The sequence below is a fragment of the Monopterus albus genome, unplaced genomic scaffold (genome assembly GCF_001952655.1).
Source record: "Monopterus albus unplaced genomic scaffold, M_albus_1.0 scaffold261.1, whole genome shotgun sequence".
In the NCBI taxonomy this organism is placed as follows: Eukaryota; Metazoa; Chordata; class Actinopteri; order Synbranchiformes; family Synbranchidae; genus Monopterus; species Monopterus albus.
Genome location: NW_018128141.1, coordinates 292,048 through 306,530, shown reverse-complemented (window position 1 = coordinate 306,530; position 14,483 = coordinate 292,048). Strand labels below are relative to the sequence as shown.

Here is a 14,483-nt window from a genome sequence, read left to right as displayed (position 1 = left end):
TGCACCCGTGCCTCTTGTACTGCCTCCTGGACTTTCTGACTGGCAGGCCCCAGACTGTCAGGATTGGCAATAGGATTTCAGCCAGCACTGTTACAAACACTGGCACCCCACAGGGATGTGTCCTCAGTCCCATCCTCTACACCCTGTTCACCCATGACTGTGTCGCCTCCCACAAAGACAACATCATCCTAAAGTTCGCGGACGACAGTGCAGTGATAGGTCGCATCACTGGTGGGGACGAAGCAGCCTACAGGAGGGAGGTGGCCGGTCGGTCTGGTGTCATGGTGCAAGGACAATAATCTCAGCCTCAACATGGACAAGACGAAGGAGATGATAGTGGTCCAAAATGCTGCTGCTCATTTTTTAACAGGTACTATGAAATTCAGCTATATAACTCCAGTACTGGCCTCTCTTCACTGGCTTCCAGTTTGTTTTAGAATTCATTTTAAGGTATTGATTTTTGTTTTTTAGGCTCTTAATCGTTTGGCACCGCCTTACCTCACTGAGTTGGTGAGGTAGCATGAACCGACTAGATTACTCAGATCCTCAAGCCAGTTTTTGTTAGAGGTGCCCAGGGCCAGATACAAATGCTGGGGTGACCGTGCTTTTATTGTTGCAGCTCCTAAATTGTGGAACGGTTTACTTTTTAATGTTAGATCCTCTACAGACTTGACAACTTTTAAATCATTGATTTAAACATATTTATTCACTTTGGCTTTTAATACATACTGCTGTCTAATGCTTCCTTCTTTTATCTGTTGATTCTGTGTACTTGGTGTTTTTATGTTCCTATGTTGTTTTATTTCTCTATTGATATTTTTTACTTTGGATTTGCATTGCGTAAAGTACTTTGGTCGACCAGACGTTGTTTTTAAAGTGCTATACCAATAAATTTTGATTGATTGATAGTGGGCATGAGGAAGGAGAGGAGAACTCATTGGCCACTGTTCATCCGGGAGCTCGAAGTGGAGAGGGTGAGCAGCTTCAAATACCTACCTACCAGTTCCACCTAATCCCTGCCAGTTCTTTATGCTCCCTGTAGATTTGGAGCTTACATCCAGTTTGTTGCCAGAAATGCTTTTGATCCTTATCATGATGAAGTTTGTCACCGTCAGCCTGCCTCCTAGATTTTGTCTAGATGCTCCGACACAACTAACCTGCAAATACATTTTGTAGAAACATAATCATGGCTGGATTATGTTCAGAGACACCATAGTTTTTGAACAAATGAAGCACTGCATTGTTAAGGTCATAGTATAGCACCCAAAGATGGACAGAGCCAGATGGGAGTGGTGGATAGAAACATGAAGACACACATGTTGTCTGGGAACATTTTACTGTAATGTTAAGTAACTGCTGTCTTGTGCACCACAAGTTAACATTTGGGGGCTGAGAGAAGGGTAACACAACTCTGACATCTGTACACTAACTGTGACACTACAGCCAGCAGCTGGTTAGCTGGTCAGGACAATGAGTAAACAGTGGCTTCGTCCAAGGTAATAAAACCCACCTAGCAGCACATAAAAGTCAAATGTCTCCAATCACTTCAGTGACAGTAGAATATTAACCATCTGTGAGTGAGTCCAACAGACAGACTGAGCTTGTGTGTGTGTTTTGGTCAAAGCAGCACTGTGCATGCATCAGTGATGTATAAACACAGATGAGTGCAATATATGTCTGTTAATGTGTTTATGTGTGTGTGCGCAGGCAGACAGATGGCACAATGTTTCCCAGTGGGAGTGTTACAGTGGCTCATCCACAGACTGGAGGGAGACCAGCTGACACACCCCCTTCTGTCTGGGCTTCTGCCTCTAACACTTGGATGTAGAGTCCCGCTCATACATGGCAGACTGAGTATTTATCCATGTGAAACACCTCTGAGCTGTGACACGAACCGTTTGACTCCATTTATTATTCAGAAAACCAGGAACAGGGCTCCTGATCCAGGACCATCACAACATATGCCACCATGTGCCTCACAGAGCACTTCTTCTACCTGTAGTCCTGTGAAGCTGGAGCCAGGCTGCAGGTTCTGGTTATATACTAAAATAAATGGGAATCTGCCAAAAGATTTAGCAAGCTTTATAAAAACATATAAGTAAATTATAAATTAATAAAATAGAAACTGAATATATAAAAGCATTAATAGAGTGGACTGCAGTGCACTAAGGTCTGAACTGAAGCTTCTGCAGGAACTACAAACTAAATCAGACTTTAGTGCTGAGTGGCACAGATGCCTTTCCTCTGACCACGCTGAAAACAGGTTCTTTATGATTCTGGTTTGTGTCAAGAGACATTTCCAACATTTGTCATGTTCATGTCCAACAAGCGACACTCGAGATTTAAAATGATGTTTAAAGATATGTTTACTGTGCAGAGATGGAACCTCACACTGATAATTTAACACATCAACACAGTGAGTTACACTTTGTTACTCCTGGTCACTGGGAGCTTCATCCTTCCTGGTTTCCACAATCTTCCAACACCATGTGCAAAATGCACATCCCATGTTGTTTTCCAGTTGTTACTGGTTACTGTTTCTCTCCTGAGGCCAAAAAAGAGCCGTGATCTAGTGCTGTTCCAAACTGAACAAATCAGTATATGCACTAGTATATTCAGTATGTGTGGTACGTACTGACTCTAGGAGATAGCCATATGTTGTGCGCAAAAGTCAGAAATTGACAAAGGCTTTCACATTCTCCTGTCTACTTGCGTTTTAAATGATGCCAACCTAACTACCAGCTAAACAAATTAAAGCATTTCAACCATAAACAGTGTTAAAAACACACTTGAGTACTGTGTGACAAATTGTTTCTCTACCCAGGACTTGTTTTGGAAGCATGGCTCACACGTTTAAACTGCTGTATACAGTGAGAGGAGACACTGCTTCCCAACCTTTGTTGTTTTGTTCTCATAACATTAAAAAATGTGGTTTCTTGCTGGGGCTGTAAGAGTGACCCAAATGTAATTTATTATGCCCGAAATGTTGGTTGTGACAGATCCAACTCATTTTTCCTGGTGCTAAAAACACCTGCACATCATCTGACACAAAAACTATTCATTTGTTGTTTAAATAGTATCTTATAATGAGTTCAGTATCATTAACATCTGTCCTCCCAGAGAATCTGTGCTCATGTTTGAGCTCTGAATCTCCTGGTGGCCCCTAAACAGTAGGACACCACTGGAGCTCTACTGCTAAAAGTAAACAGGTGTGAACATACTCGAGTCTTGTGAATAGTTCATGTAATTGGTAGATTCAAACTAAAATGTGAAGCATCTGTGCAGAAAAGCACGAGTCTTTCAGTCTGGGTTATGTAATGATGTAGCTGTTCACACTCACGTCTATCAGCATGCACAAACCCGTATGTGTCTGTGCAGGTACACCCCCTATCCTCCCATGTTCAACAATGTGTAAGTCCTGATGTTACGTGCACTCACATCAGACTGTGACCATGAATACCGCAGGAGCATTAGCAGGCTTGACTCAACGCCAGCCAAAACTCTCATGAGGAAACCAGAGCTTTTTTCTTCTCCGTGTGAAAAACCCGAGGACAAAATCAAGGCAGTGTGAGTAAAGAGAATGAACCCTGAGAAGTAAATCTTGCAATAATCTCACTGGGCTTGTGGGTGGCACAGCGTAGCGTGACACTGCAGCGTGTTTGCCTGCTCTGAGGCTGCCTGAGGGCGGGACCTGCTGCCACCATACTGACCTCACATTACTCAACTTCTGTCGACGCTGTGGAGCTTCAGCTCAGCTTCAACTCAGCTGCATCACAGCGAACCCTTTTAAAAAAGGTTTAGCCTGGAGTTGCTTCCATAAACATAAAAAAAAAAATCAGCTCAAATGTGGGAAAGGTGAACAAACATGTCAAGACGACTGAGGATAGTCAGTTAAATGGAACAAAAAAACGTCAAAACTTCACTAATTACAAGCTGAAGCCAGAATCAGAGAGGGAACATTACTCTGGAACAAAATGAGAGCTATCTAAGGAACACTGCTGTTTTTGCCAATTATCTACAAGTTGTGCACTTCACTGCTGAGCTTTTTATAAAGAGCAGCCTCAGCTATCAGACTGATGTCTTTCCTCCAGGCAGCCATCAGCTCTAGTTTTGTATGGTGCAGGAAACACAACACAGATTTTTCTTTATGTAGTGGTGCAGTTATGATCAGGACCGGTGATAATGGGAGGCTAATTTTACACATTAAGGTCAGTTTACTCCTCATATTTAATGCTACTCGGCTTGTAAAAACTGTTGTGTGAAGATGTGGGCAGTAGTGGGAAAAGCATTCAGAGCTTTCAAGTAATTGTATCACAGTGTAGAAATACTGTTACAAATAAAGGTCATATATTCAAAAAATCCTGCAGCCAAAAAATTACTTACAGTAAAAGCAATTGGATCTAACGATTGCTAAAGAATAATTATTGATGCACCAGTGTGTGCAAAGATTCCTTAATGCCCTGTTGCCTTCTGGACTTCTGAGATCAGTCCTTTCCCATCCAGTCTCCAGGTACCCAGGTCCAGCTTTGCCCCTCACACCTGCCTCTCCTTCACTTGTTACTCTGTCCTTACTCCCACACCCACTACACCTGGCTCCACTTCCCTGATTAGCTTCCTCTGTGTTCTTTGCCAGATTGTCTGTTGTGCTCACCATAACATCATCTTCATGCTTAACAGCCTCAGTATTCTCCTGCCCCCACCGGTGAGTGCTCTTGCTCTTGATTTTAGTACTACCTCCTAAGGAGTGCTGAAATTGTGCTCCCAGAATGCACTTCCAAGGTGGGTTGAGTGTAATGGGAACAAGCGCAGAAACCGTGATGAGCATTACTTGGCGCAACACATTTCGTTAGGTTCCTATAGTGGAAAAACCCCATATGTGGGGCAAGTTCCAAGTTTCTCAAAGTTGGTTTTCACAGAAACAAACTCAATATAAAACCAGCTTTTGCCATTTACTGTTGTCAATGTATTGTAGTGTTTGTACCTAGTTTGATGTCACTGGCTCTGATGCTGCTGCCCCAGCTGTATTGTCGTACATAGATATGTAGATCTATCTATCTATCTGTCTGTGTCTATTTTCTAATTAAATTGGTTGAGTGTAACCACTGTAAAATACATGCAGCAGCACATAAGAAATATATACAAATAAAATATTCTCATCAGTATGTTGGAAGAGTATTTTAAACTCGAGTTCACATGCACACACTGCTCCAGCTAAAAATAATCCCAATTACAGTTTTCTCTGCAGATTCTCTTTATGTGCTGATCACAAATATCCCTGCATGCAGAAAGGAAAGGAAAGGGCCTTAGCCGAATGCTGAACAGTCTGTTGATGCATCACCAAAACAAAGTCCAATTTTCTCTGAGTCCTGTAACCTCTGGAGGCTGAGGAACACCACACTGGTTCCCTGTCAGAGACGAAGCAGCAGTGTGCAGCCCAGGACAGGAGAAATCATCAAAATCAGGAAACGGATTTGCCGCTGGCAAAATGTCTAAACTGCCATGAAGCATGAAATTATGACAAGATAGTGGTGAAAGCCAACACATGTACATTTTGACTTCACTGGGTGAAGCAAAAATCACTGCTCGGTATAATAGTGGTTATTTTTTTTATCTGCACTGTTTCCTCACTCAGCCACTTCCCCAAAAGTTACTGTATCACCGGACAACCCGATTAAGACAGGCAGACCTATCTCCTCAAGTAACCAGATCTCAGAAAAATTATGTCATTCTATCAATTTATGGGGAAGAGAATGTAAGTGATGAGGGAATCCCAGCTGTCAGGCTTTGGATCTGGAATAGGAAGGAGGCTAAATTATCTCTTAGCAGCTCCAGCGTCAGTCATTAGCAGCCACGGTGCGGAATGATAGAGCTAATGAAGTGGAGGCAACAGGAAGCAAACGCAGAGCTCTGGGCTGCAGAGGACCTCAGAAGCATTAGGCAAGGCTGACAAGTCACTACCAATGAATTAGTGCCTTTGTTTTTCACTTAATAAGCTTAGGAGAAAACAGTAATTTAGTGGAATAAAAAGGAGTTGGAAGTGTTTCTAGTTTCAGTTTGGTCCTTTATTTTCCAGCCTTTCCCTTACTCAACTCATCCTCCTACCTGCCCCACCCACCTGGACTCCACTGATGTTAGCAAAGTAGAAAACAATGAACTGTTATTGAACTTATTCACACACAATCATTTCCTTCAGCTTGTTTCATTGTCCTATTAGATTGGTCCTACAGTGCCTTGCGAAAGTATTCGGCCCCCTTGAACTTTGCGACCTTTTGCCACATTTCAGGCTTCATTCAGCCCCTTTACTTTCAGTGCAGCAAACTCTCTTCAGAAGTTCAGTGAGGATCTCTGAATGATCCAATGTTGACCTAAATGACTAAAAGCGCAGAGAGCATCATGAAGAACAAGGAACACACCAGGCAGGTCCGAGATACTGTTGTGGAGAAGTTTAAAGCCGGATTTGGATACAAAAAGATTTCCCAAGCTTTAAACATCCCAAGGAGCACTGTGCAAGCAATAATATTGAAATGGAAGGAGGATCATACCACTGCAAATCTACCAAGACCTGACCGTCCCTCTAAACTTTCAGCTCATACAAGGAGAAGACTGATCAGAGATGCAGCCAAGAGGCCCATGATCACTCGGGATTAACTGCAGAGATCTACAGCTGAGGTCGGAGACTCTGTCCATAGGACAACAATCAGTCATATACTGCACAAATCTGGCCTTTATGGAAGAGTGGCAAGAAGAAAGCCATTTCTTAAAGATATCCATAAAAAGTGTCGTTTAAAGTTTGCCACAAGCCACCTGGGAGACACACCAAACATGTGGAAGAAGGTGCTCTGGTCAGATGAAACCAAAATCAAACTTTTTGGCAACAATGCAAAACGTTATGTTTGGCGTAAAAGCAACACAGCTCATCACCCTGAACACACCATCCCCACTGTCAAACATGGTGGTGGCAGCATCATGATTTGGGCCTGCTTTTCTTCAGCAGGGACAGGGAAGATGGTCAAAATTGATGGGAAGATGGATGGAGCCAAATACAGGACCATTCTGGAAGGAAACCTGATGGAGTCTGCAAAAGACCTGAGACTGGGACGGAGATTTGTCTTCCAACAAGACAGCTCTCCATCCAACCTCACTGAGCTCGAGCTGTTTTGCAAGGAGGCATGGGCAAAAATTTCAGTCTCTCGATGTGCAAAACTGATAGAGACATACCCCAAGCGATTTACAGCTGTAATCGCAGCAAAAGGTGGCGCTACAACGTATTAACTTAAGGGGGTTGAATAATTTTGCACGCCCAATTTTTCAGTTTTTTATTTGTTAAAAACGTTTGAAATATCCAATAAATTTCGTTCCACTTCATGATTGTGTCCCACTTGTTGTTGATTCTTCACAAAAAATTACAGTTTTATATCTTTATGTTTGAAGCCTGAAATGTGCCTTTCGCAAGGCACTGTATCATATCAACAGATTTCACTGGACTCATGCCGGCTAGCCAGCAGGCCACGTTCAGTATCTGCTGGCTTGGCATGCAGGCTGGCTGGCTACCTGGCTACCTAGCTACAGCCAGCAGAGGATGCACAGACCACCTTCTTTTGCTTTGCCTTTGACACAAATAAGCTGACATGTCAAGCCACAGGTATCTGTATAGGGTCATGTAGATGTCTGTAGAGACACACCTCTTGCCTCCAGTTCAGCACTTTTTGTTATGTTTTAGTCCCCCTCACCAGGAGGGTCAGGGAGGACTGAGGCAGGACTCAAGTATGCTGACCCAGGTGCTAGTACAAAAAAAGAGGTTTAATGGAATAAAAACATAAAGTAACAACATAACATAGGCAATAAATAATACTAAACCAGAGTAGGGCAGAAACGGCTGAAACCAGGAGAGCAGCAGGATGTGGACAGACAGGTGGAAAGAAAACAAAAGAAAACCACGCACAGGAACTATCAGCGTGGAAATCAAATAACGAAACGGTGAAAACACGAAAGACCAACGTGATAAGAGAAATCGACACCACAGTCACTGTCAGCGTGGAAATCTAAAATATGTATATACATACCATGAATAAAGGGCTGCTGCGGGGTATGCATGTTACAGTCATTAATGTAAGTAATGTAACACACATTAAGTCACATACTTTGGGTACTGCTCTGGTGACGGTGGAGCGTCTGCCAGAGGTATAAATAAGGAGGAAGTCAATCAGCGGGCTGCATCCCAGCTGTGTGCACGACAAATGAATCACTAATTACGAATGCAACACAGCTGAGGTGCAAATCCCGCAGGTTGAGAGAACAGAGGAGAGAACAGAGGAGAGAAAGGCAGCAGCCGCCAAGTGGCCCTGACACTTTCTTGCTTTTCCAGCGTCTCACCACAGAGGTGCAAAACAACACCAATACACCAACAAGTGTGATGTAATATTTGAAGTGCACCTCTGTGTGTAAGGAATTATGTGTTTAAGTAGTTAAAGTGAGTTTTGGGTGAATGTTGGGGAGTTTTAACAGGTTATTTTATTCACTTTACTGATATAATTCAACTAAGAGAGGTAAACCTTCAGGGTGGCTCCCTTGAGTAAACAGCCTCATCATTTTAAACTAATCTCCGTCCAAGGCATGTTAGACACTGCTTGGGTTGAGTGGTGCAAAAGGAAAGGTCTCATATGCAAAGCTTTGTGTCTTGTGCCTGTGTCAGACAAGCTGATTGATCAATTCAAGTTTCCAAAAACCTGTAACTGATTTTATATGGAAAAAATTTCATGTTGGTAGAAGTTTGAATTCAAATGTCCAGACTTCACTACACTTGCAGACTCACTGACGTACAGTGGTGGGTATGTTCAAGAGTGCTGAGGTCTAGCCTACTGGTGTAGTGTCAGGGGGTGTAAGCAGTGTGGCTGCACCTGGACCTGCACCATCTCGGGGCCTGGGCGGGCCCTCACGACAACATGAATGTTCCAACAATGTAAATTAACAACATATAGCAATGCTCAGTAAACTGAGGAACTAATTACATGCCACCATAAAGGTCATTGTAATTTTACCTCTTCATAGCTTATAGCTACATTTGCACCACCCATGGAGCATACCAAGTTACCTAAATCAAACACACCCTCCCATCATTCACTAAGGTAGATTTTTAGTTTTGGGGAAACTGCTTAGTGCATTCATTCAAAATGCCACAGACATTCAAAGGCAATAGTGGTGCTCAAAGCAAAAGGAGAAGCGAGACTTGGAATATAAAGTTTAAAAACTAAAGAAACTCAATTATTTTTTGGTTTGCTCTGTATTGTTGTCAGCAAATGCGGGCAGATGACCTAACATTAGCTAAAAGCAAAAGAGGGCACCCTGGTTAGCAGCACAGCAGCCCATCCTTTATTACCATCGAGCTGTAGACCAGACTTTTCCACATTTGAACATTATAAAGTCAAGAAATTTGACCAAGTCATATGACAGAGAACTTTGTGTAGCGCTAGGCCAGCAGAATGTCATCCAAATAGCTGGGTACAGTCACTGTTTTCTAGCTGCTGATGAGTTGCAAGTTAAAGTGATGCAGCAGCACAGTTTTGGGTGTGTTTACGCACTAGGAGGCGTTACAGACCCATTAAGGTGAAATGTAATTGTTAATGCACTCGTGATGGTATTTGTTTTGCTTATGCAGCTACATGTATGTGTAATGTAACAGGACAGTGCTTCACTCTGCTGTTGAATTCTGAATTGCCAAAGCTGGCTTATGTCTGTACGTTTCCATGGGAGTGTCACAGCCTATCTATTTATTGTTGGTTATTTTTGTTTGTGTGAGTATTGCACTACTTTCTGATAGATTCTACAGAGGCTATACCAAGGAAGATGATTGATTGCAAGATACAATGTAGTAACACAACTTTGTGTGTTTACATCAGATAGTGTTCAGAATTCACATACTCACTGTTTTGAATCAGCCTATAATAATTATTGGAGTGCACTGATTTTGCTGTTAATTATATTGCTTATACATCTACATGTGTAATATTACTTTTAGCTATTGACTGTTTAATTACTGATTTATATCCATGTTGCATCTGCCACAGTGTCCATAGCCTTTTGTTTGATTAATGTTAATTTGTGCTTGTGTGAGTATGTGCTATTTTCTAATTGATTATAGTCAGACTATATGTAAGAAGGTGGTTGATAGTCTGTTGTTTGCATAAGCAATCAGTTGCCCTTTTATAGTAACTGAATTACAGGATGAGGGCCCAGTAGTATGGTCTGCACCCAGGCCCAGCGCTATGTTGTTCCACCACTGATCTGTCCAGAAGAGAAGGTTTTGCTTCCTAGAATAAAAACACAAAGTCTCAGGAGATTTTTCCACCACCAGACCTGAAGAAGATGAGGAAGCACATTTGTACAGTCATAGGAAATGACTTTTCTTGCATTTGTGTTTCAAAGCTTTAGAGACTGAATCAGTTTTCAAAATTCATCGAACATCAGGAAGAAGTGACGAGGAAATTGCCATAGGCCATAGAACGACAAGACAGATCATACAGATACATTAATGGAAACTAAATTGAAATGACTTGGGTATAATTCTTTAAGAGGAGGATGTCATAGTGGACAACTGAGAGGCAGACGTTTACAAAACAGAACACTGACTATTACTTGAAATTCGAGGAACAGGACAATGGCCAACTCCATTAATGTGTTCTTGGTGTAGAGAGCCTTTCTCCGGCATCCTTCACTTTTACCATTGGAGGATGTTTCAGTGCATTAAGCACAGTGTTGTTTGTGCTGATGCTTTTGTTCTGCTCATTTCTAGTTGGAGTGTTTCATTAAAGGTCATCAAAACTGTCCCTGTCTCATGACTTCTCCCTTCATTTGTTTTGCTGGAGGAGGCACCACAGGGTGACGTCGACTTTGGAGTATGTCTCTGTTTTAATGTTGGCAGATGCCTTGATGTTCACAAAAATGTTGTATTGAATTTTATTACCTTACTTTGTGGAGAAACCAATCAATCTTTTATTTTCTTTGTCACATTTATTGGTGCATTTCAAGCAGCTCCAGCTAAAAGGTCAGAGAATATTCTCGACAAACTGAAATGACACGTTTGTCTGGTTCATGATGAAATATTGATCACGTCTAAACCTCCTTTTATCTAATGCAAAAGTTTTTGTGAGTCGTAATCAGAGAATCTTTGCCGCTTGCTCTGTGGTAGGTCACATGACTCCACACAACAATATCACCCCTCCAATTTCATTTTATAACTGATCACTGCAGAGTCACACAGGAGGGACATCTTCTGTCCTGCCTGGTCCTGTGGTAGACTCACTGTGATCGCCAGGACTTTGTTTTCCAGCCTGACAACGCATTAGTCACTTCTAAAGGGCAGGATCTCATTGAATGAGGCCTTTCAGTCACATCAGGGGGGTCCAGTATAGCGAGACACTGGGGACATATTGAGATTTGTCATGATTATCAATATCGGTATTTTTATCCATTACGGTTTTAGGTTGTGACTCCAAAAGTATATTTAAGGATTATAAGACACTGGTGAGACATGTAAATGTACCTTGACCCCTGCACCTACTGTAGGAGCAAGAAAGACTGAAAGACTCTAAACAAAATGTGTCTTGTGGTGGACTCCAGATTTATACAATGTGACATTTCTTCATGTATCAGTTGCTCCTGTCTTGTGCGTCACTCTCCTGAGCAAAGTGCTGCCTGTATTGTCTGTTATCGTCCAAACATCAGGATAACTCAATTAAGTCTGCTGTGAATCATTAACAAAACCAAACAGCACTGACATCAAAGTATAATGTTCCTGCCATCCATTAATTTGATAAAATCTCAGAGCTGGGCACACTGCCACTTGGAGACATGTCAACATTTCTACAATAATAACAATCCACAATAAGTATATTAAGGATAAAAACTATTCAGACTAGGCAGGAAAGTGGAAACAGTTTTGGATAATTTAGCTTTAATTAAACAATAACTGATGGTTTGTTTTGCAGATTGCAAACTGAAACGTTATCAGCTGAAACAGAAATGTATTATCTTCATGCTGTTCTTCATATTCCTGCTTGTTTTCACCCAGAGCACAAAGCTAATCTGCTCTGTGCTCATCCCTCCCACTACCTCCAACAGTCCATCGTTACATTTCCTTCTCATCTAGGTCCACTGACCTTAGCAACTGGATACCAGCCAGGTAGGCAAAAGCCAGTTATCAGGACCTGACTGTTCCCTCGCCTCCATAAAAATTATATCGAGTCATAAACGTCACTTGTGCTTTGAACACATGAAAATGGCAACTGGAGAGGAGCAGCCTGTCCTGCTAATCTCTTAATCTCCCTCTCTGTTTTCCAACCAAAGCAGTGCTGAACAACTCTTGTCCAACAGCAAGACCTCATCGAGGAGACTGTTACAATGAACAAGGATTTCTCATCAGCTTCAGTTGTACTTTGACTTTAGTGTTAATAAGCAAATCTTAGTGCACATTAGCATTTAGTTCAAAACTGGCCAGGTAGTAACTCATCCTGAGACGTCCACGCCCACCTGCTCACCTGTTCTCATTCCCCCATTAACTTCCCAGTATATATCCTGACCAAACTGCTGATACACCAACCATGTCTTTGAGGAATGTATAAATGTATAAATCACTAATTTGGCTTGTCAGATATATCTTGAGGGCAGTGTAATTATGACCTGAGTTATGATTTACGTTCAGTAGGTTGTTACCTTTCTCTAAGCCTAACCCAGGGCTGTCAGTGCCACAACATACGCATTAACCCTTGTGTTCTGTTAAGAATCTTAAACTTTGACTCGTGCTTGCAGGTCTTTCACAGAAGACATTTTGAAAGATCAAGAAAAGCACAGTGGTAACTAGTACATTTAATGATGGATGAACTCCTTACTTTTAAAATAGTTTTAATACTTGTTTGGCTCCTTTATTTATGCAACACCTTTCTGAACAACCGCAGTGCTACTGTTGCTTTTCTAAGAAAACCTTTATGAGTGTGGAAGGTTTCTGTGAAAGCAGCTCTGCAGTGTGACTGCATGCGTTGAGCGAACACTATTAAGTGGAAGGACACTTTCAGGGTTACTCTATAAATACAGGCTTCAAAAACAAAATGCATCTGAACTGTGAGGTTTTTGAATCGATCTGCCTAAATTATCCTGCTGCCTTCTCTGTCCACAGTGTACAGTACCAATTGTACTCTAAAGCTCATCTGTCATCTTCAGATCTCCTCTTGCTGCCTTCTGACCTCCATCTGATAAACTTCAGCTCTCACCAAGTCTCCATCAAAGCCTTCTTATTCATATTATCCATCTCATCCACTTGTCTACATCTGGGATGACTCCTGCAAACTGTTACTGTGCACCAGTGGTTTCCAGCCCTGGCATTTCTCACATTGTGGAGACTCGGCCTTCCTCATGGGGATCGCTGAATTTCACGGTGATGACTTGGTTTACGGAAAGGAATGGTTAAGGGTTAGGGAAAGTCTCTAGGAAATTACATCAAAGTCCCCACAAGGAATGAAAACAAATGTGTGTATTTGTGTGCCCTTACCCACTGAAATGGTCCACACTGCCATGATCTTGATTCTGGCCTTGGTGTGGGAGTTGAAGCGGCTGTGGTGGATGGGGTTTCGTATAGCGATGTATCGATCCAGAGAGATGGCACACAGGTGCATTATAGACGCCGTGGAGAACAGGACGTCCAGGTAGATCCAAATGGGACAAAGGTCAGAGGGCAGGGGCCACCCATAATCTGCAGGAGGGGGTGGGTGGATGGATGGAAACATGGAGAAGACAGAACAAGTCACATATGTGTTGAATCAGTGGAGGGCACTGCTGCTGATGATTGTAGTTTAATTTCCCCACAGCACTTTTCCACAACCTTCTCAAAAGGCTGATTTTATTGCTGCATATCAAAACACAGTGGTAAACAAAAAATGAATGTTTTGTGATGCTGCATTTTAGTTATTTCATGCTATTTTCTGTATAGAAATGAATTTGCTTCTTCACTTGTGTATTTCCTGATTTCACCAACATGCTTTGCTTTGGTGCAGTACAACTTTAACCGTCCTCATTCTTGGATGATTTAAGAAAGCTGAAATGTCTGAATACTAGTAAAATTCATCTGCACAGCTTCACCAACTACTATTCATTTTTAACAGGGAAACATGGTGGAGTACTGTAGCCAGGAACATGCTAATTTTTCTCTGTACTTTCATGTCCACTCCCACCTCACATTTTGTTCTCAGGACTGTCTCTCATCTCATTTCCTATACCACTTAGTCGTGGGGGGGGGGTTAGGGTACACCCTGGACTGGTCGTGGGTCCATCGTGGGGCCAACACGCAGACAAACAACCACACACACATTCACTCCTACGGGTAATTTAGAGTCACCAATCACCCTAAGCTGCATGTCTTTGGACAGTGGGAAGAAGCCGGAGTACCCAGAGAGAACCCACGCAAGCACAGGGAGAACATGCAAACATGCATGTTC

The 14,483-nt window shown here is 42.2% G+C and overlaps 1 protein-coding gene across 1 annotated transcript in view; it reads right to left on the bottom strand.

Annotated features, from left to right (window-relative positions):
• The window catches only part of htr2aa (5-hydroxytryptamine (serotonin) receptor 2A, genome duplicate a), a 93,696-nt gene that overhangs the window by 29,570 nt on the left and 49,643 nt on the right, over window positions 1–14,483 (bottom strand). Inside the window, 1 exon segment of the mRNA XM_020621568.1 lies at window positions 13,541–13,741. Within this exon segment, the coding sequence (XP_020477224.1) occupies window positions 13,541–13,741 (201 nt within the window).